The 26,820-nt window shown below is 38.3% G+C and overlaps 1 protein-coding gene across 5 annotated transcripts in view; it reads right to left on the reverse strand.

The window, feature by feature from the left end:
- Positions 1-26,820, reverse strand: part of nAChRalpha7 (nicotinic Acetylcholine Receptor alpha7) — a 322,772-nt gene that overhangs the window by 265,305 nt on the left and 30,647 nt on the right. For all 5 annotated transcript variants that reach the window (XM_067786137.1, XM_067786135.1, XM_067786136.1 and 2 more), the window contains exon 2: positions 20,611-22,730. In XM_067786137.1, the coding sequence (XP_067642238.1) occupies positions 20,611-20,710 (100 nt within the window). In that variant the 5' untranslated portion in view covers positions 20,711-22,730. The remainder of the gene's footprint in view (positions 1-20,610; positions 22,731-26,820) is intronic.

Genomic DNA, 26,820 nt, shown 5'->3' on the forward strand with positions numbered 1-26,820 from the left:
CATACCGGCTAGTAACAAAAGGCCTATAAATGCTCTTAGTTCAATTAAGGTTAATTTCTCCCAAACTTTTTCATTTGTGGTGGAGTTTTTTTCCTTCCAAGTCTCATAGGCTTTTCGAGCTTTTTCATTCGTATCTACAAGTATTTGTTGAAGCACTGATGGAGTGAATATCAACTCAAAGACGTCAGACTCAAGTAGACCGCGGGTAGCCCGAGTGGGGCCCACGCTATTGCTCCGAAATAAATTATGGTCACTTACGCGAACAGATTGACTAAGCAAGTTCATAAGTCATGCAATTTGATCTTTAGCGATCAACGCATCATGTCGGTGGGTAATGGGTGGTTCTCCTGAATCAATATCATCCTCGCTATCTGCTTCGTATATTGCGCCCTCTTCCTGCTCATCATCGCGAATGTCATCTTCTTCAATAACTAATTCACTTTCAGCGTCGGATTCTTCAGTATTGATACAAATCAGACCACCTGCGCCATTATCGTTTGGGTTGGAACTCGTATGATCACCGATATTCAAATCATAAATTGCGAAATCGCGTTAAAGTTTTCCATGCATGTACACATGCGCACACACAAACGTACTTGGGTAAGGCAAGCGTAGTGGCATTTGCAAAAAATCAGGTTGCGACAAGCTGAAATCAACTATATATATAATGATATTTTGCATACATTTTATATGGTGACTACAAATGTAGACTACCGGCTGCAAGATGATGTTTTTTCAAGTAGGGTCTGGGGGTCAGGAAAATAATAGTTCGAGTGATATTATGCTCTTAATCGACTTAGAATTGATAATTAGGAAGCTACTGAAATCTTTTGACATTCTTGTTTCGGAACTTTTTGTTTTATTTGACTTTTTTCCCCAAATTGCTACAAATGTAGACTACCGGGAACATGAAGGTTAAAAGAAGAAGTATATTTTGGAATGATACTAACCATATTTTGGAGCATTTTATATTCCTTAAATTCACAGGAAGCATAACTGCATAATTTGAGACCGAAAAAGTGCTAGAGCTGGGCACTTGCACAAGTAATACATCACGGTTTCTTCGTGGCAACTTCCTCATATGCTATTTAATGGGATCTTCGTTCTCCCAGCGTGCAGCACCAATGGCCAGTGTTGCGTAAATGTCTAAGTATTTTGTGGATTTCATTCGGTGACATATTTGGATGGTCTCTTTTCGTTTCTTACCGTAAGCCGCATTTGTCTTTTCAAATTGCCTGATTTCTCTTTGTCCATTTATTTCTGCGACTACAAACTTAAACGGCGGTCGCTGTGGTATGGTGGTAGCGTGCACCGCCTACCACATCGAAGGTATCTGTTTGAGCCCCAGCCAAAGCACCACCATAAATTTAGAAACCAATTTTTTTAATTAGAAAAAAAAGTGTTTCTTAATCGGATCGCTCCTCGTCAGTGATTTGACAAATACTCCGAACGTATGTTTGCCATAAAATCTTTTCAGTGAGAGCTAGTCTACCTTGCACATGCAGTTCATAGCAGGCGTAAAACCCCGCCAATTTAAAGGAACAATTAAAAGGAGCACGACACAAATTGGAAGAGAAGCTCGGCCTAAAATCTCTTTGGAGGCTATCGCACCTTGTATTTATCTCTTTGCAGATCTACGCGAGCATGTGTTATCTTACGGTCATTGACGGAACTGTACAGTGCAATGAGGGACTAAAGCGCACAGGGTGCTGTTTTACTGTCCAAATAAATACTTCATCTGTGCCTCTTAGCTAGTTTGGCGATAGGCATGTAAAGGTGTCCTCTTTGTTTAGAGTTTGTGCTTGAAATGTACCAGCTGAGTCAAAAGATCGACTGAAATATTGTGAATCTGAAATAGTGTAGAATGGATGAACATTCTTTGAGCTGATCGGTAAAAAAGATTAGCTACTACATCACACTTCATTTTGGACTAGTCGGTGTAGAGCGATAATACATCTTTTTTGAGTACACCGTCCCAAATCTAGTGACGTTTTGAGCAGAAACTAATTTTACAAATTATGCCAAAACTCATCGCTCTCGAGCGTGACTTACACCGGGAACACTGCTGAAGATTCTATTCTGATCACACAGCATCGAACTCTAGGAGTAGGACTTACTAATGGCTTGATACGACATTTGTGCTCCTCATACCGCTCCGAATATTGATTTCCCGCTCATGATTTCACGAAATGTTGACGGAAGTGGCTTAAACTCACAGAATGCTCCAGTTGTTGTTATAAGCGATCCTACGCATTAACTTTCTTTTCAACGATTCTGACCTCCAACCATAGATGTGACTGCTTACAGCAACTCTGTCGGGGGTGTAAAAAAGCGCTCTCATAACTGCATCATTGGAAGCTTCTATCAAGTATAAAAAGGTCACGAGAATATGTTGCTTATTAAACTTTTTATGATACTTTTAAGCTCATATGGCATTTACCGTTAACCCACTTTGCACGTTAAATGTTGTGAGAAAGACAGTTTAGATCCAGTGATTTCCAACGTAGTGTTCATGTTCAAAAGCCTTTCAACGACCCCCATCATGGAAAAGCATTATCTAGCACGCAGTATCACTGAAATAATAACGTGAGCGACGCACGGTGGGGTGTTTGATCAATCTAGCTGGCCAAAATTAAAACAGCAGTTATTTCTGTTGAAAAAGTGGTTGTCATATTACATTGTTATGAACTGGAATATTTCCCAGTAAATTCACGGTGTTTCGCGCAAAATTACTATGGATCGGGTTCCTGGTTTCGGATGGACCCGGGGCCAAACGACGGGTATCAAACGAAAATTATTTTACTCCTCATTTCTACTGACATTTTTAAGTAGGGTTGCCACCTCACCTTCTTTTTTATATTTATTTGTATATCTCGGAAACGACTTAACCGATTTGAATCAAATTTGATACATCGATATAGTATTACATTTTAAGAGCTTTCACCTAGGTGTTGCCATTGAGGATGTTTCCAGAAGGTTATAAGTTAAAAAAAATTACATGAGATATGCCAATAAGGGTATCAAAGGAATCGAATCTCGGTGAAACCTTTGATAATATTACGAAATTGCCTGATGATGAATTCGTGGCGGTTTTCGAAATGGTACCATCGCAATATGCAGTAAATGTTTCTTTCTTTCTTTTCAGTTTCTCTTAGAAAAACATAATAATTGAATATTGAATTATTATAAGCCGGTGTTAAGCTCATTAATTCTTAATATGAAGTATAAATTGAGCACACCATTAAAACAAACAAACATACGTATCAAAGGAAATGTATTTCACTCCCGCTGTCCAAGAAAGATACATTTTTAGGTAGTGGCTGAGTGACTGTCGTAGTCATCCAAAGTCATAAAATCAAAACTCTATTTAACTCTATTTGGTATAAACTAATTTAAAGGACATTGAATTTTAAATTAAATTTTACATTGAATTTGCATATGTACACTTTACTTAAAAGTTACTCGAACCGAACACCTATAAGAATTAAATGCATTGAGTTCACAAAAGTGAAGTTGAGGTTTAGTTTTCGAAGTTTAATTGATGACGCCGCTCAAAAACTAATACAGTTCTTGCATTAACCAATTAATGGGAGAAAAAAAGACAATGAGGAATATTTATAAAACCTGAAAATTTCATGACTAACTATCTTAAAAATTTAAGACAGAATTTGCTGCCTTTCTTTTTTTTTCATAGATGGCTTGCCCGAAAAGTTAATGGCGCTGTCCACAAATCGATTGCTGAGTGGATTTTCATCCCATCTCGACCACAATTTTTTAAAACTCTCTAAAAACTCAACAACGCCCTTCTTTAGAATTTGTTTGAAATTGGATGGTTTTTGACATTAAATATGGCGTTCTTCCGCCGAGTTCTGATATGGTGTTTTAATAAAATCTTTAGCATAAAGCTACGAATGTTTTACGGTTCATGGAAATTAAACCTTGGAAACTATTTATTAGTTAAACTTAATTTTTTTTAACTTAAATTCTAAGCTGAAGCAAATTAATTCATTCATGCCTGCATTTTATGCAACACCTCTTTAATACCCAGTCTCAATGAAATAAGCACAGTTCTTCTAATGGCTTCCTTCCCTTTCAGTTTTCCACTACATTATGAATGTGTGTGTATATTTATGCATACATATATATCGCGTATGAGTGTGACATTGACAGTGTGCGAAGTTTTTGCACGAATTTATTTTGCTGGCGTCGAAAAACTCATCAAAGTGCAAATCCCAACTATTCACATACTTTGAAATCAATATTAGCACAGACTTTGCGAGATATGAGATGTTCAAAATAACAAAGCTGTTCAATCAAAAGCTCACTGCTATAAAATTTCTGTCGTAGACTAAACATTTCTGACATCACCATCCTCCAGAGTTTTTGTTCAAAATTTTTCTTTTGCTTTTCCGGCATTTTGCTCAAGTTACACAAGCAAAGAGATTGAATGGTGAAGCGACGACCACTGACAAAATTTTCTTTTCCATCAGAAATCCCTTGCCGTACTTACTTATATACTTATGTACATAATATGTACATAGCTTGAATGGGAAAGAGGAAGAATGACAATATTAGAAGTAAGAAAATGAGTCGAATAGTTTGTTAACTTTTAAATTATTGGTGGATGGCGACCGGTCGTTTGATGATGTGAACTAGCAACAATTCCTATCCAAATACCAAGCTATACATTCTCATATAACCAGTTTTCCCTCATCATTAGCACATGCGCCTTCGAAGTATACACAGCGGATGTTGCACTAAAGTTCTTATGTTCCCAAACAGTGCCAAAGCTACATTTAGTTCCTTAACCTATATTATTTCAATGGATTGGCCAAACAGGAAGGCACACGAATTCATTTGGTTTTTGCCTTTTGATGATTTCTATTTGAGGGGAGTTTGTGGTATTGTGGAAAATGTTTTGTTATGCGGTTATAAAATAAAATTAAAAAAAGGAAAATCAAAGCTGAAGACATAGCGCGATTTACCCCGGAGATACCCGGCATATGTTTTTCCCCCTGTTCTTTAATAAAAATTTTTTTTTTAAGTTTGGATGACCTACACTTTTATAACTATTCCGGGTATGCTAAAATGGAAGATTTTTGGTTAAAATTGTCTTATTTTCCGGAGTTTCATCGAACCTGATAGTCGTTTGCGAGCTATTACTTCGAACCATTTAAAACAAAAGTGCATTGCTATCTACACTATGCCGGGAACGTTTTGATATGAATTCGCAGAATATTCCAGGTTGTGTTTTGAAATAATTTTCTTAAAATCGTTTAAGAAGGATTTTGAGGGGCACAATTCTGAGCTATGATGAATATGACATGTTGCCTAAAACTGGGCATTCTTAGGACAACGCCCAACGGAGTTGGGCGTAAATTTAACGTGCATCATGGCAAGGGATTTACATATTTTCTATTTGTAGGCTAATCGACTAGTTAGCCGTAAGTGTGGCACCCTTTTAAAATGAACTATCCAAGGAATACTGAATAAGCCTTATCTTCCCTTCAGGCGTGATTCACAGCTGTCCAAAATTTATACATTTAATAAAATATTTTCACTTATTGGTTAAGAAGTTCTCATTTGATTATTGTGAGCAGACCGTGCAGAGCAAAGGCCTCAGAGGCCATCTACACAGCGAAGTTTTGGAACATGCTTAACATTATCCTCATCCCAAGGACTTCACATATCACCGAAGGATTGCTGTTTCTCCTTCAAATGTTGGAGAGCCTGATGTCTGTGACTGGCTTTATTAACAAAGTTATTACAACCGCATTCGAAATAAAGTTTGCAAAGACACACCAAGGGAAACGTCTTCATGGGTCCAATATTTTGCGGGGATAAGAAAGCTGCATGCGTTGAGTCATGTGGATTTTTTTTTTGATTTAACTTTCAGGTTTCCCTCCCCGGTGGCTGGCCAGTATTCGCGATTTGCGCTAAGGTCGTTTTGACTTCCAAACCCAGTGAAAGCTTAAGGAAAGTTATTCCATAAAGGGTACACCGGCGAGAGGAGCTCGTATGGGACAAAAGATCAGTTTACTGGTTCTGTGGGGATTGTGTAGGTTCTTTGTGACGAGTTTGTGGTTAACCATAAATTTAAGTTACCCCAACATTCCAGCCTCTTTCTCATGCCGGAATTCTTGTCAGAAGTAGATGGGACTTGATCTGCCTATTATTGGATTTACTAGAGCGTATTTATAAGGGCTGATTAAGGTTTAGAGGTGTAGTCAACCAATGAGCAATGTGTCACTTGAAAATTTATTCTGCTGTTATTTATACCAAAATATCGGTCAAGGTAAAATAAGGGCCTAACCATCCGTGCTACTTGGCGCAGAAATCTAAACGATGAATATAGGGGTTTTTTTTTATTACGCGAGCTTGAAAAAAACACGCTCCAACTAGCTAAACAGTTTCATTATGGCAAAACCATACAGATGGTTACTTTTTTTTAGCTGCTTTGACATTTCCACTTCTAGAGCAGTATGTTTTTGACACTCAACCAGAGAATTACAAAAACAAAATACATGAAATGCGTGTGTTTGTTTGTATGTATGTCACCCTGCCGCCACGCTGTTATTTTGTTATTTTTGTTTATCTGCACATTAGTATGTTCATTTCATTCGCTCGTTCACAATAGTGCCCTATTTTTGAATATGCAACACTATACAACACTATCAATCAGGTCGACAATTACCTAAGCGGTTTCAACTAAAAGCGCTTAGCCAACTCAACTCGATTACTTTTTATTGTTGCTTTCCATGCAATTCGTTAAGCTAGCTAGTGTTTTAATTGTACTAGTTAGCAACGAAATACAGCTTATATTAGATGAAATAGGTGTAGGAGTAGACTATGTTAGGTAAGTGTATTTGTCCAACAGCAAAACATAGGGTCACACATTGACCGTGTCGGAACAGCCCAAAGTGACTAGTGTGGTTCGATTACAAGTCAAAACCATATAAAATGAAGACAGTCTCCTCCATAACACTTTAAAATTAAAAGCTTCCGCAGTTAGAAAAAACATTTTTTTATGCCGCGTCGCCCCTCTGCAGTGATTTCGCAAACACTCCGAGTGTATTTCTGCTTTAAAAATTTACCTGCATTGCAGATGCCGCTCAGAGCCAGTATAAAACATCTAATTCCCGTCCCGCCTATTTGTAGTAAAATTAAAAGGAGCACGAAGCACATTGGAAGAGAAGCTCGGTTTTAAATAGAATTATAATTTTTTCCTAACGAGTATCAATTCGATTTCGGCCGAGATTACAAAGCATCCATTTGGCATAGCTCCCACACAATAAAATAACCTACCTTAAGATATCCTCCCAACTTGATGGTGAGATGAACGAAACAGCCATGTAAGCTCAAGCTGTGTTTGTAAAATTATACATATATGTGAGCACAATACAAAAAACAACCACTTGCACTTAGCTTTCAATTCTGTGCATGTTCATTTCGTTTTGTTTGCACTTGACTTCGTTTCCGGTTTCGCATTCCCAACGGCACTTACAACATTCCCGTAACATTTGAATCTATTTTAACAGCTGCCATTGTGAGGTTGCGCCATTTGCTGCAAAAAAGGTAGCTTTTAATTTACCCGCAAAATCCTATTTCTTAACTGTACCGTAAACTCTGTGCCTTTAATGCTACCGAATACGCTTTTTACCCTTTCATCTTTAATTCTTGTTATCACTGAGTAGTTATCCCGTCTCTGTACATTTATGTATGTGCGCACATATGCTGGGGAGTGCTAAATATGCACCACTATTTTGCTCCAATTCAAAATAGGTATTGACTACCATATTCATTGGTTTCATTAGGGTAGTATTGGCTAAGAAATATGCGGACCTATACTAATGAACGCTGAGTACATTAAATTGCTAACTCAATGATAGAGATTGATAAAGTATGTTAAGGCATACTAATGCACAATAGCACAGATAAAAAATGCAGTAAATATTCGTGCTAAACTTCTACACTAGAGTGTTCTTAAAATATATTCGGAGATAGGGCGTTTTCGCACAGGTTACCAAAGGAAAGTGATATTCCTCACAGGCGACGAAATGGTAGAGTTGCTGAAAGCATTTTCAGTAGACGCCGAAACATTTACCTCATTTTGCATTCGACTATTGAATATTTAAATTGTCAGCTTTCAATTCTAAATATTTTATTTCTTATTTAAAATTTCAATATTTTATTTTTTTAAATTCTATTTTTTGATTTTTAATTTTAAATTTAAATAAAAAATTTTAAAATACTCTCTTATTTTCAAATATTAAACTGTGGTTTTAATTTTTAAGTTTTTTTGTTTTTTTAATTTTTAAGTTAAATTTTTAGTTTAAAGTTAGAGTTAAAACCTATAGCTATTTTTAGTTTTTAACTTTTAATTTAAATTTTTAACTTTTTTCGAGTTCTAACTTTAAAATTTACGTTGTAGCTTTTAGTATTTAATTTTTGATCTTTAAATTTAAAATTCTTATTTAAAAATTTTGAGCAATACGCCTTTATTTTTATTTTGTATCTTAAAATTTTTACTTTTTGGTCTTTAATAATTTTTTTCTAATTTTTGTTTGTGTTTATAATCTATTTCTTTTCTTTTATTTATGGGATTCCATGTTTTTAGTTGTTAATTCAAAACTTTTATTTTTAGATACAAAACTAGATTTTAAGGTTTTAGTTTCTAATTTTGGTTTCTCATTTGAAGCTTAAAGTTTTAATATACTTTTTTTGTTATATATATTTAACTAGCCTTTACCCGCGGCCCCGTCCGCAAGGAGAAAATTAAATATATGGGATATTCACGTTAGCCTGCTTATCAAGTTATCTGTTTAAAGAGATTTTTTTGTCCAATACATTTTATTTTTGTAATTGAGTAAAAAAAGAACTAAATGAGCTGATAACCTGACAGGATCCCCAAATGATCCCGAAATTATCCAGAAAAATCCACGAAATGACCCCGACGCTATCGCGGACAGATCCCGAAAAACATTTAGAAATGCCACGGAAGGGTCTCCAAAAGTTCCCGGAATAGTCCCAAAAACCCGAAATGACAACGACACGATTCTAGACTTATCCAGAGAACCACAAAGAAATGATGCCTGAAGGGTACCAAAATGATCCCGAAATACTCCCGAAAAAGTTCCGAAATGACCCCGACGGGCTCCCGGACGGTTCTCAAAAACCATCCAGAAAATATTCTGGAAGGGTCCTTAGGGGATCCACGACGGATCGCGAAAACCATACAGAAATGATTCCGGAAGGGTCCCAAAATGATCCCGTATTAGTCCCGAAAAAGTCCTGAAATGACCCCGACGGGATCCCAGACGGATTCCGAAAACTATTCAGAAATGATGCGGGAAAGGTCCTCAAATGATCCCCTAATAGTCCCGAAATGACCCTGACGGGATCTCGAACGGACTCCTAAATGACCCTGACGGGATCCCGGACAGATCTCGGAATCCATCCAGAAATGATCTTGGAAACCCAAAATAATCCCGAAACAATATCTGAAAAGTCCAGAAATTACCCCGACGGGATCCCTCACGGATCCCAAAAACTATCCAGAAATGATGCCGGAATTTCCTCAAAAGATCCCCTAATAGTCCCGAAATGACCGAAAACCATCCAGAAATTATGCCGGAAGGGACCCCAAATGATCCCGAATACCATACAGAAATGATGCCGGAAAATACCCCAAATGAACCCCAAATAGTCCCAAAAAAGTCCCGAAATGACCCGGAAGTGATCCCGGACGGATCCCGAAAACCATCCAGAAATTATGCCGAAAGGGTCCCCTAATGATCCGATGCCAGTCGATAAAAAGTCCCGAAATAACCCCGACGGGATGCCGGACGGATCCTCAAAATCATATAGAAATGATGCCGGAAGGTACCCCAAATGATCCCGAAATAGTCCCGAAATGACCCTGGCAGGATCCCGTACGGATCCCGAAAACCATCCAGAAATGATGCCGAAAGGCTCCCCTAATTATCCCGTATTAGTCCCGAAAAAGTCCCGAAATGACCCCGACAGGATTCCTGACGGATCCCGAAAAGCATCAGGAAATAATGCCGAAAAGGTCCCCAAATCATCCCGTATTAGTCAAGAAAAAGTCCTGATTTGACCCCGTCGGGATCCCGGATGGATCCCGAAAACTATCCAGAAATGATGCCGGAAGGTATCCCGAAATAGTCCCGAAATGACCCTGACGGGATCCCGGACGGATCCCTAAAACCATCTAGAAATGGTGCCGGAAGGTACCTCAAATGATCCCGAAATAGTACCGAAATGACCCCGGCGGGATCCCGGACGGATCCCGAAAACCATCTAGAAATGATGCCGGAAGGTACCCCAAATGATCCCGAAATAGTCCCGAAATGACCCTGACGGGATACCGGACGGATCCCGAAAACCATCCAGAAATGATGCCGAAAGCGTCCCAAATGATCCCGTATTCGTCGAGAAAAATTCCCGAAATGACCCCGACGGAATCCCGGACGGATCCTCAAAACCATATAGAAATGATGCCGGAAGGTACCCCAAAGGATCCCGAAATAGTTCCGTAATGAACCTGACGGGATCCCGGACGGATCCCGAAAACCATCTAGAAATGATGCCGGAAGGTACCCCAAATGATCCCCAAATAGTCCCGAAATGACCCCGACGGGATCCCGGACGGATCCCGAAAACCATACAGAAATGATGCCGAAAGCGTCCCCAAATGATCCCGTATTAGTCGAGAAAAAGTCCCGAAATGAACCCGACTGGTTCCCGGACGGATCCCGAAAAGCATCCATATATGATGCCGAAAGGGTCCCCAAATGATCCCGTATAAGTAGAGAAAAAGTCCCGAAATGACCAAGACGGGATCCCGGACGGATCCCGAAAACCATCCAGAAATGATGCCGAAAGCGTCCCCAAATGATCCCGTATTAGTCGAGAAAAAGTCCCGAAATTACCCCAACGGGTTCCCGGACGGATCCCGAAAAGCATCCAGATATGATGCCGAAAGGGTCGCCAAATGATCCCGTATTAGTCGAGAAAAAGTCCCGAAATAACCCCGACGGGATCCCGGACGGATCCTCAAAATCATATAGAAATGGTGCCGGAAGGTAACCCAAATGATCCCAAAATAGTCCCGAAATGACCCTGATTGGATCCTGGACGGATCCCGAAAACCATCTAGCAATGATGCCGGAAGGTACCTCAAATGAACCCGTATTAGTCGAGAAAAAGTCCCAAAATTACCCTGAAGGGATCCCGAACGGATCCCGAAAACCATACAGAAATGATGCCGAAAAGGTCCCCAAATGATCCCGTATAAGTCGAGAAAAAGTCCCGAAACGAGAAAGACGGGATCCCGGACGGATCCCGAAAACCATCCAGAAATGATGCCGAAAGCGTCCCCAAATGATCCCGTATTAGTCGAGAAAAAGTCCCGAAATGACCCCGACGGGATCCCGGACGGATCCCGAAAACCATCTAGAAATGATGCCGGAAGGTACCCCAAATGATCCCGAAATAGTCCCGAAATGACCCCGACGGGATCCCGGACGGATCCCGAAAACCATCCAGAAATGATGCCGAAAGCGTCCCCAAATGATCCCGTATTAGTCGAGAAAAAGTCTCGAAATGACCCCGACGGGTTCCGGACGGATCCCGAAAACCATCGAGAAATGATGCCATAAGGGTCCCCAAATGATCCCGTATAAGTCGAGAAAAAGTCCCGAAATGACCAAGACGGAATCCCGGACGGATCCCTAAAACCATCTAGCAATGATGCCGGAAGCTACCCCAAATGATCCCGTATTAGTCGAGAAAAAGTCCAGAAATGACCCCGACGGGATCCCTGATGGATCCCGAAAACCATCTAGAAATGATGTCGCAAGGTACTCCAAAGGAACCCGTATTAGTCGAGAAAAAGTCCCAAAATGACCCTGAAGGGATCCCGAACGGATCCCGAACACCACACAGAAATGATGCCGAAAAGGTCCCCAAATGATCCCGTATTAGTCGAGAAAAAGTCCCGAAATGACCCCGACGGGATCCCGGACGGATCCCGAAAACCATTTAGAAATGGTGCCGAAAGGGTCCCCAAATGATCCCGTATTAGTCGAGAAAGGGCCCCGAAATGACCCTGACGGGATCCGGACGGAACCCGAAAACCATCCAGAAATGATGCCGAAAGGGTCCTAAAATGATCCCGTATCAGTCGAGAAAAAGTCCAGAAACGACCCCGACGGGACCCGGACGGATCCCGAAAACCATCCAGAAATGATGCCGAAAGGCTCCCCAAATGATCCCGTCTTAGTCGAGAAAAAGTTCCGAAATGACCCCGACGGGATCCCGGACGGATCCCGAAAACCGTCCAGAAATGATGCCGGAAGGGTCCCCAAATGATCGCGAAATAGTCCCGAAATGATCCCGGAATAGTCCCGAAAATGTCCCAAAATAATCCCGACGGAATCCCGGACGGATCCCGAAAACTATACACAAATGATCCCGGAAGGGTCCCAAAATAATCCCGGAATAGTCCCGAAAAAGTCCAGAAATGACCCCGGCGGGATCGCGGACGGATCCCGAAAACCATCCAGAAATGATCCCTGAAGGGTCTCGAGATGACCCAAACGGGATTACAAATAGGGTGAAGATAATTATAAAACCATGTTAATAAGGCAACAGGCGCGTTGGAGCGAATGAAGAGTTACAAAGAAACATACAGGTAAAGCTAATAAAAGCGTGCTAATAAAAGCAATTGAAGGAGGGCGGATGGCGGGAGGAGGAGAGTACCACTGATCGTTTTTCCAAAATTGTTTAGATCTCGTTCTGTATGAGCCAGATACCAAAAATTATTGATTTTAGGACAAAATTTACATTGAGTTATAACAATTTATAGATTTTGCACGAGAGGGGAAAGGGGGGGGGGGTGTATCACTGCTCACTTTGTAAGCCCTCGACTTATTTCACCCATTGAGTTTGTAATATTGGTGAAGGTCAGTATACGTAAAGTTATAATGTGTAAAAATTGTTAAAAAGTAATTATTCGAAGGGGTCGTGGGACCCCCTTCCCCCTTTCCATGTTCGAAAAAAATTTCGCCAGTAGCCTATTATCTCTGTCCCAAATTTCATCAAAATCCGTGAAGCCGTTCTGGCGTGATTCAGTCGCAAAGACAAAAAAATATAATAATTAAATTATAACTGTTCCTAGGGGGCGGAGACCACGCCCCTTTTGAAAAATATATGGCTAGTAGATCCTTCTAGACTATTGGCTATATGCATGCCAAATTTCATACAAATCCGTCCAGCCGTTCTTGCGTGATTGAGTCACAAAGACAAACGTCTGGACAAACATCCAAACATCCAAACATCCAAACATCCAAACATCCAAACATCCAAACATCTAAACATCCAAACATCCAAACATCCAAACTTTGCCATTTATAATATATATATTAGATACTAGCCTTTACCCGCGGCCCCGTCCGCAAGGAGAAAATTAAATATATGGGATATTCACGTTAGCCTGCTTATCAAGTTATCTGTTTAAAAAGATTTTTCTGTCCAATACATTTTATTTTTGTAATTGAGTAAAAAAAGAACTAAATGAGCTGATAACCTGACAGGATCCCCAAATGATCCCGAAATTATCCAGAAAAATCCACGAAATGACCCCGACGCTATCGCGGACAGATCCCGAAAAACATTTAGAAATGCCACGGAAGGGTCTCCAAAAGTTCCCGGAATAGTCCCAAAAACCCGAAATGACAACGACACGATTCTAGACTTATCCAGAGAACCACAAAGAAATGATGCCTGAAGGGTACCAAAATGATCCCGAAATACTCCCGAAAAAGTTCCGAAATGACCCTGACGGGCTCCCGGACGGTTCTCAAAAACCATCCAGAAAATATTCTGGAAGGGTCCTTAGGGGATCCACGACGGATCGCGAAAACCATACAGAAATGATTCCGGAAGGGTCCCAAAATGATCCCGTATTAGTCCCGAAAAAGTCCTGAAATGACCCCGACGGGATCCCAGACGGATTCCGAAAACTATCCAGAAATGATGCGGGAAAGGTCCTCAAATGATCCCCTAATAGTCCCGAAATGACCCTGACGGGATCTCGAACGGACTCCTAAATGACCCTGACGGGATCCCGGACAGATCTCGAAATCCATCAAGAAATGATCTTGGAAACCCAAAATAATCCCGAAACAATATTTGAAAAGTCCAGAAATTACCCCGACGGGATCCCTCACGGATCCCAAAAACTATCCAGAAATGATGCCGGAATTTCCTCAAAAGATCCCCTAATAGTCCCGAAATGACCGAAAACCATCCAGAAATTATGCCGGAAGGGACCCCAAATGATCCCGAATACCATACAGAAATGATGCCGGAAAATACCCCAAATGAACCCCAAATAGTCCCAAAAAAGTTCCGAAATGACTCGGAAGTGATCCCGGACGGATCCCGAAAACCATCCAGAAATTATGCCGAAAGGGTCCCCTAATGATCCGATGCCAGTCGATAAAAAGTCCCGAAATAACCCCGACGGGATGCCGGACGGATCCTCAAAATCATAAAAAAATGATGCCGGAAGGTACCCCAAATGATCCCGAAATAGTCCCGAAATGACCCTGGCAGGATCCCGTACGGATCCCGAAAACCATCCAGAAATGATGCCGAAAGGCTCCCCTAATTATCCCGTATTAGTCCCGAAAAAGTCCCGAAATGACCCCGACAGGATTCCTGACGGATCCCGAAAAGCATCCAGAAATAATGCCGAAAAGGTCCCCAAATCATCCCGTATTAGTCAAGAAAAAGTCCTGATTTGACCCCGTCGGGATCCCGGATGGATCCCGAAAACTATCCAGAAATGATGCCGGAAGGTATCCCGAAATAGTCCCGAAATGACCCTGACGGGATCCCGGACGGATCCCTAAAACCATCTAGAAATGGTGCCGGAAGGTACCTCAAATGATCCCGAAATAGTACCGAAATGACCCCGGCGGGATCCCGGACGGATCCCGAAAACCATCTAGAAATGATGCCGGAAGGTACCCCAAATGATCCCGAAATAGTCCCGAAATGACCCCGACGGGATACCGGACGGATCCCGAAAACCATCCAGAAATGATGCCGAAAGCGTCCCAAATGATCCCGTATTCGTCGAGAAAAATTCCCGAAATGACCCCGACGGAATCCCGGACGGATCCTCAAAACCATATAGAAATGATGCCGGAAGGTACCCCAAAGGATCCCGAAATAGTTCCGTAATGAACCTGACGGGATCCCGGACGGATCCCGAAAACCATCTAGAAATGATGCCGGAAGGTACCCCAAATGATCCCCAAATAGTCCCGAAATGACCCCGACGGGATCCCGGACGGATCCCGAAAACCATACAGAAATGATGCCGAAAGCGTCCCCAAATGATCCCGTATTAGTCGAGAAAAAGTCCCGAAATGAACCCGACTGGTTCCCGGACGGATCCCGAAAAGCATCCAGATATGATGCCGAAAGGGTCCCCAAATGATCCCGTATAAGTAGAGAAAAAGTCCCGAAATGACCAAGACGGGATCCCGGACGGATCCCGAAAACCATCCAGAAATGATGCCGAAAGCGTCCCCAAATGATCCCGTATTAGTCGAGAAAAAGTCCCGAAATGACCCCAACGGGTTCCCGGACGGATCCCGAAAAGCATCCAGATATGATGCCGAAAGGGTCGCCAAATGACCCCGTATTAGTCGAGAAAAAGTCCCGAAATAACCCCGACGGGATCCCGGACGGATCCTCAAAATCATATAGAAATGGTGCCGGAAGGTAACCCAAATGATCCCAAAATAGTCCCGAAATGACCCTGATTGGATCCTGGACGGATCCCGAAAACCATCTAGCAATGATGCCGGAAGGTACCTCAAATGAACCCGTATTAGTCGAGAAAAAGTCCCAAAATTACCCTGAAGGGATCCCGAACGGATCCCGAAAACCATACAGAAATGATGCCGAAAAGGTCCCCAAATGATCCCGTATAAGTCGAGAAAAAGTCCCGAAACGAGAAAGACGGGATCCCGGACGGATCCCGAAAACCATCCAGAAATGATGCCGAAAGCGTCCCCAAATGATCCCGTATTAGTCGAGAAAAAGTCCCGAAATAACCCCGACGGGATCCCGGACGGATCCCGAAAACCATCTAGAAATGATGCCGGAAGGTACCCCAAATGATCCCGAAATAGTCCCGAAATGACCCCGACGGGATCCCGGACGGATCCCGAAAACCATCCAGAAATGATGCCGAAAGCGTCCCCAAATGATCCCGTATTAGTCGAGAAAAAGTCTCGAAATGACCCCGACGGGTTCCGGACGGATCCCGAAAACCATCGAGAAATGATGCCGAAAGGGTCCCCAAATGATCCCGTATAAGTCGAGAAAAAGTCCCGAAATGACCAAGACGGAATCCCGGACGGATCCCTAAAACCATCTAGCAATGATGCCGGAAGCTACCCCAAATGATCCCGTATTAGTCGAGAAAAAGTCCAGAAATGACCCCGACGGGATCCCTGATGGATCCCGAGAACCATCTAGAAATGATGCCGCAAGGTACTCCAAAGGAACCCGTATTAGTCGAGAAAAAGTCCCAAAATGACCCTGAAGGGATCCCGAACGGATCCCGAACACCACACAGAAATGATGCCGAAAAGGTCCCCAAATGATCCCGTATTAGTCGAGAAAAAGTCCCGAAATGACCCCGACGGGATCCCGGACGGATCCCGAAAACCATTTAGAAATGATGCCGAAAGGGTCCCCAAATGATCCCGTATTAGTCGAGAAAGGGCCCCGAAATGACCCTGACGGGATCCGGACGGAACCCGAAAACCATCCAGAAATGATGCCGAAAGGGTCCTAAAATGATCCCGTATCAGTCGAGAAAAAGTCCAGAAACGACCCCGACGGGACCCGGACGGATCCCGAAAACCATCCAGAAATGATGCCGAAAGGCTCCCCAAATGATCCCGTCTTAGTCGAGAAAAAGTTCCGAAATGACCCCGACGGGATCCCGGACGGATCCCGAAAACCGTCCAGAAATGATGCCGGAAGGGTCCCCAAATGATCGCGAAATAGTCCCGAAATGATCCCGGAATAGTCCCGAAAATGTCCCAAAATAATCCCGACGGAATCCCGGACGGATCCCGAAAACTATACACAAATGATCCCGGAAGGGTCCCAAAATAATCCCGGAATAGTCCCGAAAAAGTCCAGAAATGACCCCGGCGGGATCGCGGACGGATCCCAGAAATGATCCCTGAAGGGTCTCGAGATGACCCAAACGGGATTACAAATAGGGTGAAGATAATTATAAAACCATGTTAATAAGGCAACAGGCGCGTTGGAGCGAATGAAGAGTTACAAAGAAACATACAGGTAAAGCTAATAAAAGCGTGCTAATAAAAGCAATTGAAGGAGGGCGGATGGCGGGAGGAGGAGAGTACCACTGATCGTTTTTCCAAAATTGTTTAGATCTCGTTCTGTATGAGCCAGATACCAAAAATTATTGATTTTAGGACAAAATTTACATTGAGTTATAGCAATTTATAGATTTTGCACGAGAGGGGAAAGGGGGGGGGGTGTATCACTGCTCACTTTGTAAGCCCTCGACTTATTTCACCCATTGAGTTTGTAATATTGGTGAAGGTCAGTATACGTAAAGTTATAATGTGTAAAAATTGTTAAAAAGTAATTATTCGAAGGGGTCGTGGGACCCCCTTCCCCCTTTCCATGTTCGAAAAAAATTTCGCCAGTAGCCTATTATCTCTGTCCCAAATTTCATCAAAATCCGTGAAGCCGTTCTGGCGTGATTCAGTCGCAAAGACAAAAAAATATAATAATTAAATTATAACTGTTCCTAGGGGGCGGAGACCACGCCCCTTTTGAAAAATATATAGCTAGTAGATCCTTCTAGACTATTGGCTATATGCATTCCAAATTTCATACAAATCCGTCCAGCCGTTCTTGCGTGATTGAGTCACAAAGACAAACGTCTGGACAAACATCCAAACATCCAAACATCCAAACATCCAAACATCCAAACATCCAAACATCCAAACATCCAAACATCCAAACATCCAAACATCTAAACATCCAAACATCCAAACATCCAAACTTTGCCATTTATAATATATATTAGATTAGATATTAGATTAGCGAGCTTTGCTGATATTGCTTTATACAATGGTTTTTGTTATTGATATTAGAGAAAAATTGTAAAGTTTACAAACAGCGATGGTTACTAGGACATGTTCCTGAATTTCACTTCTTCATCAGCTAGCTTTTCGGGAGCTGAGCATTGAACTCGAATCTCCAACAATCATATCAGTGCAAAGGCAGATGCCTTTAGCTACTCAGCCATATTAATGTATCGTTGTTCGCTATACAATTGGTCTCTAAGAATTGCCTTTTAGTTTCTATTCCTTCGCCGTTTCTAATATTTACAATTTTTCTCTAATATCAATAACAAAAACCATTGTAAAAAGCAATATGAGCAAAGCTCGCTTATTAAATACATATGATATTATTGATATAATAGCAACAGCGGAAGTATTAAAAACAAATACTGTAAAAATCTGCACAAATGTTACTAAGCTTTGATAAGCGCGCCTAAAATCATATCCACACCATTAGTATAATTTTTATTTTTTTATTTAATTTTTGATTCTTATTTTTTATGTTTATTATCTTTAATTTTTTTTTAAATAAATTTTGTATTTAAGTTTCGAATTCTAATCTATAATTTTGTAGGATCGCGGGTTCGAATCGGGCTCAAGGCCAAACAATAAATATTTCGTCCTTAAATGAAAAAATTTATAAATTAGAATAGCAGAAAAAAGTAATTTAAATAACTGCCAAAACTCGTCGTATAGATCCATTTCAGGAACTGCTAAATTCCTTGATCCTTGAGCTCGATTCGAACACGCGATCTTACAAATCAGTAGGCCGATACAACAACAAAAATTGCTAAAATTTTTTAGTTTTTAATTTTATATTATATATAGTTTTAAATTTCTCACTTTTTTCTTGTTATTCAAAATTTTTTATTTCCAATTTTTATTATCTAATATTTAATTTTTGATTTTTATATTTTAATTCCTAATTTTAAGATTTTGGGTTTTGATTATTCGATTTTAAATTTTTTGCTTATTAGTTTACATTTTCAATTTTTAGTTTGAAATTTTTATTTCTCAGTTTTCAATTTTTAGTTTAGAATCTTTATTTACAATTTTAAATTTTACAAATTAATTTTAAATTTAAATTTTTGATTTATTTTTGATTTTTAGTTTTTGCTTTTCATTTTTGACTTTAGTCTTTAGTCTTAAATTAAAATTTGTATACCTTTCATGAACATGAAATGGTATATTAACTTTGGTCCGATGTTTGTAACGTTGAGAAATATAGAAGATAGACTCGCCATTAAGTATACCGAATTGATCAGGGCGACGAACTGAGTTGATATACCTATGTCCGCCTGTCCGTCCGTCTGTCCGTTCGCCTGTCTGTTTGAACGCAAACTAGTCCCTCAAATTTTGAGATATCTCAGTGAAATTTGGCACAAGGATGTATTTTTGTATTATATTAGACATTTGTCGGATCCGGTAGGATCGGACCACTATAACATATATCTCCCATACAACCGGTCGTTCAGATAAGACGATTTGGTCATTCCTGCCGCAATTTAGAAAGTATAAACGTGAAACTCGGTGACGTTTATTCTAATATATCATAGAAGATAATCTGAAAAAATCACTTTGATTGGAGCTATATATAGTATATATCCCATACAACCGATCGTTCAGATAGAAAGATTTTTGGAAATTTCTCCCTTAATTTCCAATATAAAAACGTTAAACTTGGTGATATTTATTCTAATATATCATAAAAGATTTCATGAAAAAATCATTTCGATCGAGCTATATATATTATATATCCCATACAACCGATCGTTCAGATAGAAAGATTTTTGGCAATTTCTCCTTTAATTTCCAATATAAAAACGTTAAACTTGTTGATATTTATTCTAATATATCATAGAAGATTTCATAAAAAAATCATTTCGATCGAAGCTATATATAATATATATCCCATACAACCGATCGTTCAGATAAGGGGGTTTTTTGCCATTTTTTTATATTTATCTTAAAATCGTTTAGGTATGTACATCTGTTCACTATATAAGTATTTCTTATCTTATACAGCGCATTATTTGGAGATTACGAATGGGATAAGATTATTGTTCAGCCCCATTCATGAAATGTATGAAGTCTTCGGCACAGCCGAAAACAGTCGCGTCCTTACTTGTTTTTTATTATTATTGATTTCTAGTGTCTTGTATCCAGTTTTATAAATTTTTTATTTTCAAATTTTAATTGTTAAATTTATAATCTAGTTGAGAACTTTTAATTTTTAGTTATTAATATTATTTGATTTTAATATTATATGATTGTATACAATTATTATATAATATACTATAGCTAGAACTCGGTTGTGTTTATTTGAAAATTCAGTGAAACGAACCGGTTAAAATTAAGTATCATTGAAGAGCTTTATATAAATATAACTCACCTGGAAACGATAGTAGCAATCCCAATCCTATTATTAACCAATTGACAGCTGCTAAAGTCAAGGCAGCGGATTTTTGGCTGCTTAAGTTTAGGAAATTCATTGTAACCACAACCAATTTTTTCGCTGCTACACAAAAAACTCAATTTACACTATGGCATTAGATTTCGTAAATTTTTTGCAAATATATGTCACGTTTTTATTGCGCGTTTTCAATTCCACTGCGTGCTTTAAAGAAGTAACTAACTACCTATTCAATTCTATAATGTAATTACGAAAAATCGTATGCATTATGTTACGAATTTTTTTTTTAAATTACGCATACGCCGCATCGCACCGTTGCAACATAATTCATTTAACAGTTAAGCTGATTGTGAGTTTAGTTGGTGTGAGATTTGTTAGTTGTGATGTACTAAATTAGCATATATGTACATATGTATGTTTGTATGTTATACGTAATAATTAGATTTGCCTATTATAATGAGCAGAACGTCAACTTTCTTTGCCGGCTTATGGCTGTTCGATGGTTCATTGGAAATATTTGCTGTTTCATATTTTATGTAAAAGCTCTTGTTAAATTTGTATACAAAATAGTAAAATTATTTTCTGTGATTTCCAGTTATTTTTTTAAATTATACTGCAGCCAATGACCTCTGTCGCAACGAAAGTGGAAGCTGTCTCTTGCCAGTTGGCCGTTGCTTTTTTCCAAAAATTTTCTTTTTTTTTAAATAAAAATATAAATATTATTGTTGCTGCCTTTTACCCCCAACACTTGGCAGCAGTGAATTGCACTCAAATACTAAAATATAAAATTTGTATGCTCAGTTTGTTTGTATTCTTAGCTTGAAAACTACACTTTTGTATTTATTCAAAGAATTATATTTTAAAAGTTAAAAATTCTCGAGTTGCCATTAAAGTTTTTTTGTTGCTCGTGTTTTTGTTTTTTGCTGTTCTTGTTCGCCACTTTTCACCTTTTTCCGCTGCTTTGTTGGTTGCACTTATTAGCGTTTGCTTGTCGGCGCCTCATTTTTCGCTTGCTGTAGCTCTTATTGTTTAGTTATTTGTTGTTGTGTTTTCGTTTTGTATGTATTTTTGCGATCTGTTGGTGTTGGCGATGTTGCAGTTTTTCCGCTACAGTTTTGTTATCGCTTAAGTGTTTGTTGTGATGTTACTGCACTTAAAGGTTTCTTCGAGTGTTTTCGTCTGGTACTTGAATGCGGCCTCTTTACACTCTTCTTCCTCTTCCTTTTCTCACTTGCTTTACTCTAAGTTTCTTTTCATTTCGTTTTTTCTTTTCCTCTTAAAGTGTTTGCCACTTTCGTTCCGCACATTTAATATCGCACTTTTTCTCACCGCTTATTCTGCTTAACGTATTTATGGTTTTTCTGCTACTTTGATTTTTATGTCAATAAACTTTGTAGTATTGCCGGTATTTAGGCGCATTGTAACTCTAACTGTTGCTTCGACTGCTTGCACTTCACCAATCCGCTTCTAAACAGATGCAACAAGAATTCGCTTCTTTTATAGAAAAACAAAAATGATGATTTCGTTGTTGTTTAGTTGCATTTAAATGTATGTTCGCTGTGTTAACATGAATATGATGTTCGTATGCAAGGCCTTGTGTGGGTGTGTGTGCGTGTAACAATATCCACCGTATGTTATTCATAAACACTGCTTGTTAATTGGCAATCGCGGGTGTATTTTAATTTTATTTCACTCATTGAATGTTTCTTCGCGTTTTGGTGCTGTAAATAATGACGTTTACTAGAATTGCACATCTTGACTTTTTTATGAAAAATTCGATTTCGAAACACATTTCAAAAATTTAATTTAAATTACTCGATTTCTGTTTTTTTCATATTTAGTTTTCTTGTTGTCTTAGTTAGCATTTATTTTATATTCGGTTATAATTTAAATCTCATCTGCTCTTATTATACATTGATTGATTTTGTTTTAATTCGAGTAGTAAATTGCTTTTCATACGATTGTTATAATTTTTTGGTATTTTTTCTTCCTGTTGTTATTTATATGTTCATGCGCTTATCTTTTATGCATATTGAATTTTTTTTATGGAAATTATTCGTATATCGCAGTTAATGTTATTAGCCATTTAAAAAAACGATCTGTAAATATACAAAATGAGAAATTTATTAAACTTAAAAATTGTGTTGAGTATGAAAATGTTTATTGTAACTATTAGTAGAAATATTACACAAAATATATATAAATAGAGCTGGACGAATATTCAGTTTAGTATTTTACTGGCAAATTTTACAGATAATCTTGAATCGTTCAAAATTTTGTAAATAAGAATGTAATATTTTCTAAATTTTTGTTATTTATTTACATATGTTTTTTTTAGTCTTTTAGTTACGAATTTCCTAATTTTTTGGCTGCATCGTAAACAAGCTTTATCCGTTTTTTAAACAAGGTTGACTTTTTTTATGCCGACTAATAGAGGCACGGCAGAATTCGGCTTAGTCTTAGCTGATATCTAAAATCTGTCCGTTGAAGCAACGTTCTACATGTTTTAGTTAAATTGTTGATATTATTCTACGTGGACTCATTTTTCGAGTATTTCATAAAAATCTTAAACTACGGCCGATTTTCGAATTGCTCTCCTCATAAGTATATATATATCGTGTAAAAACAAAAGAAAAACTTTTGAAACCGATCTTTTGCTTCTACAAATTGCGCCTCTTTCTTAAAATTCTTGATTTACTAGGCATGTTAACAAACTCACCAACTTTTTTTAAATAGGTCCTACTTACGGTGATGTTTCTTGAATATTTTTTTGAGCTTTTAATTTAATACCATCATAGAATATGGATCTCGAAGTTCTCTACGCATTTGGTGATGTCCTATTTTAATTCCTTTTTACATTCCTCACGTAGAACGAAAAAATTTGAAACACCAAAATTAAAATGAACGCTGTATGATATTCTGACGCTTGAGACAAAATAAAATAATGCGATCACTTGTGAAAACTGGAATTACAATCGAAATAGATTTTAGCGAACTACAATTAAGGAATGTAATCACGACCTTTTCTATCGAAATGTCCACTCGCTTCAACAACATAATATATCTGCTATTAATCACATTTGAAAAGTTACCACCATACCGACACCGAACGGCGTCTGCAAGGTAGACGAGTTTTCACTGAAAAGCTTTTCATAGCGGAAATACCCTGGGAGTGCTTGCGAAACACTGCCGGGGGGCGATACCCCTTAGAAAAATTTTCTTCTAATTGAAAATTTGTTTCTAAAATTTTGATGTTGCTTTTCTCGCTACCATCACACCACGGTGGCCGCCGACAAAGTATACAGATTTTAAAATGTCTTTTTCGTGGTATCAGAATATAAAGACCAAAGTGGGTCTTACCAAAAGTATATCGCGCGATTTTTATTCTTTCGCCTAAGTCTGTTCGGAGGTAAATCTCCCCAATTATTTATTTGTATTTTTATAACTTTCATGAAATGGTATATTAATTTCGTCACGAAACCCAAAATTGTAAGTCCTTAAAGGAAAGTAGATAGACACACCATTAAGTATACCGAAATAATCAGGATGAAGAGCTGAGTTGATTTAGCCATGTCCGTCTGTCTGTTTGTATGCAAACTAGTCCCTCAATTTTTGAGATATCTTGATAAAATTTGGTGAGCGGGTGTATTGGGGTGTCCGATTAGACATTTGTCGAAACCGGCCGGATCGGACCACTATAGCATATGTCCTCCATACAACCGATTTTTCAGAAAAAGAGGATTTTTGTCATATCTTACTCAATTTAACAGATTGAAGCTTCAAACTTCACAATATAATTTCGTATATTGCACATATTGTTGCCTGAAAAAATTGATGAGATCGGTCGTATATATAGTATATATCCCCCACAACCGATTGTTCAGATAAGAAACTTTTCGTAATTAGTGCCCTATTTTAAGAGCTATAGTCTTCAAATTTCAACAAAAGCTTACATATATAGCATATATTGTTGTCTAAAAAAATCATAGAGATCGGTTGTATATATAGTATATATCTCATACAACCGATTTTTCAGATAAGAAACTTTTCGTAATTTCTACCCCACTTTAACAGCTATAAGCTTCAAATTTCGCCGAATGCTTACGCATATAGCATATATTGTTGTCTGAAAAAATCATAGAGATCGGTTGTATATATAGTATATATCTCATACAACCGATTGATCAGATAAGAAACTTTGCGCAATTTCTGCCCCGTTTTAACAGCTAGAAACTTCAAATTTTATCAAATGCTTACGTGTATAACATATATTGTTGTCTGAAAAAATCATAGAGATCGGTGGTATATATATTATATACCCCATACAAACTGTAATTTTTGCCCCTTTTTTACGGCTGGAAGCTTCAAAATTCATCAAGTTTCATCAAATAGTTACGCTTATGTCATATATTGTTGAAATACGTGATTCGTAGTCATAGTTTTCACACGCCGACCACAAAAAACCTGAAACTTTGCATCCTCACACAAAGTACCTACCTGTTTTTTATTTTATATTTATCTTAAAAATCGTTTAGGTATATAGATCTGTTCACTATATATTTCTTATCTTATACATCCGATTATTCGGAGATTTCGAACGGGATAAGATTATTGTTCAGCCCCATTGTTGAAATAATAACTTGGAATTTTAAGTTCAATATTTCATATTGAGAACATATTTCTAATAATTAGAATGAATAAGACATATTACATGTATTGAAGAGTTAACTATATGTACACATCAATTTTATCTTTTAGTCCTCATTAAATCGTTGAACTAAGAAGTGCTTTTCCTTTATTGTACCGGACATTCACGCAAGTATACAAATCCACTTCCAATTCCTACCAACACCCAGTCATGAAGTCCCGTTCTTACTTGTTTTATATTAACTAAGTTTCATTTAACTGAGTGTCATATTAACGCAAACAGCCAATGGAGTAGAAGGACCATATATGACACAAAATCAATAAGTGCTGCGTATACAAAGCTACTGCATCACCTACACAGCTTGAATTGACAAAATTTCCAAATTGATATATTGAAGTGACATTATCTCAACTCAACATGTTCTATGTTATATCTTAAATTCCGCACTGCACTCGCACTACTAAAGAATATTTATTGATCCAGTTTTTAAACTATTTAAGAGTAGTTTTGCATACTATGTTGTCTTACTTTTGACAAAGCTATGGCATTCCAATCTTTGCTTGAAATTTTATCTGATCTTTAAAAATGAAGCACTGTTAAGTTACTTTGTTGACTTATCTATTTGTGTTTTTATAAGGTATTCAGACGATTCCTAAGGTCTTCAATTCACCGTATGTGCTTTGTGCTTATCAGTTTTTATATCAGTTTTTATAATGGAAATCATGGAAAAAAGACTTTGCAACAAAAACTGTACTTTGTGAATTGACAAAATACCTTACTTAAATTTTATATCAACAACATTAGTTAGTTTGCTATACAATTTTCACTCTAGAAGAAGTGAACGCTTCTATATAAAATAAAAATAAAATAAATTATGCTCACCCGCTGTGAGCACATGACCATTCTATGCTTTATCATTTATAAAACAAGCGATTTCCTATAGCCGGAAGCAATTTATCATTTTCCGTTTGACACTAAGATAAACAGTAAATTTGTGTCTATTGTAACAAAGATTAAAGATCAATAAGATAGTCCATTGCTGTGCAGGCGAATTGTCTTAGGGAAGCAAACATTTGGTATTATGCGAAAAACGGATAGTGGCGTCAGAGTCCACCTAAACTTATGTGGGTTGATTAAGTTGAAAAGAAACAATATACACACTCAACATACATAAATTTATATGGTCATATATTAATACATATCTCTGTAACTTTTATAGTTGATGCATCAAATGATTAAATAATTTTTTTTTGCAAAAAATAATGTTGATAGAGTTTTTTATGTAATAGATCAATACAGCTGGCATCATCAATAATAGCTTAGGAGATACAAAGTTATTTCGCTTGAATGGATAAGATGAAAACTGTTGCAGATCTGTGTGCAGAAATTCTTGATTTGGAAAATTGGCTTAGTGACAAAATATTGTTTTAGTTAAAACGCCTTTAAATGAAAAAAAAAAAATTAGAGACAGAAAAGCATGAGTATCCTGTAAAAATGGACCTGGTAACCGATGTCCAGAACAGGCTTAGATTATGGAAGAA

Source organism: Eurosta solidaginis, chromosome 4 (assembly GCF_040869045.1).
Source record: "Eurosta solidaginis isolate ZX-2024a chromosome 4, ASM4086904v1, whole genome shotgun sequence".
Classification (NCBI taxonomy): Eukaryota; Metazoa; Arthropoda; class Insecta; order Diptera; family Tephritidae; genus Eurosta; species Eurosta solidaginis.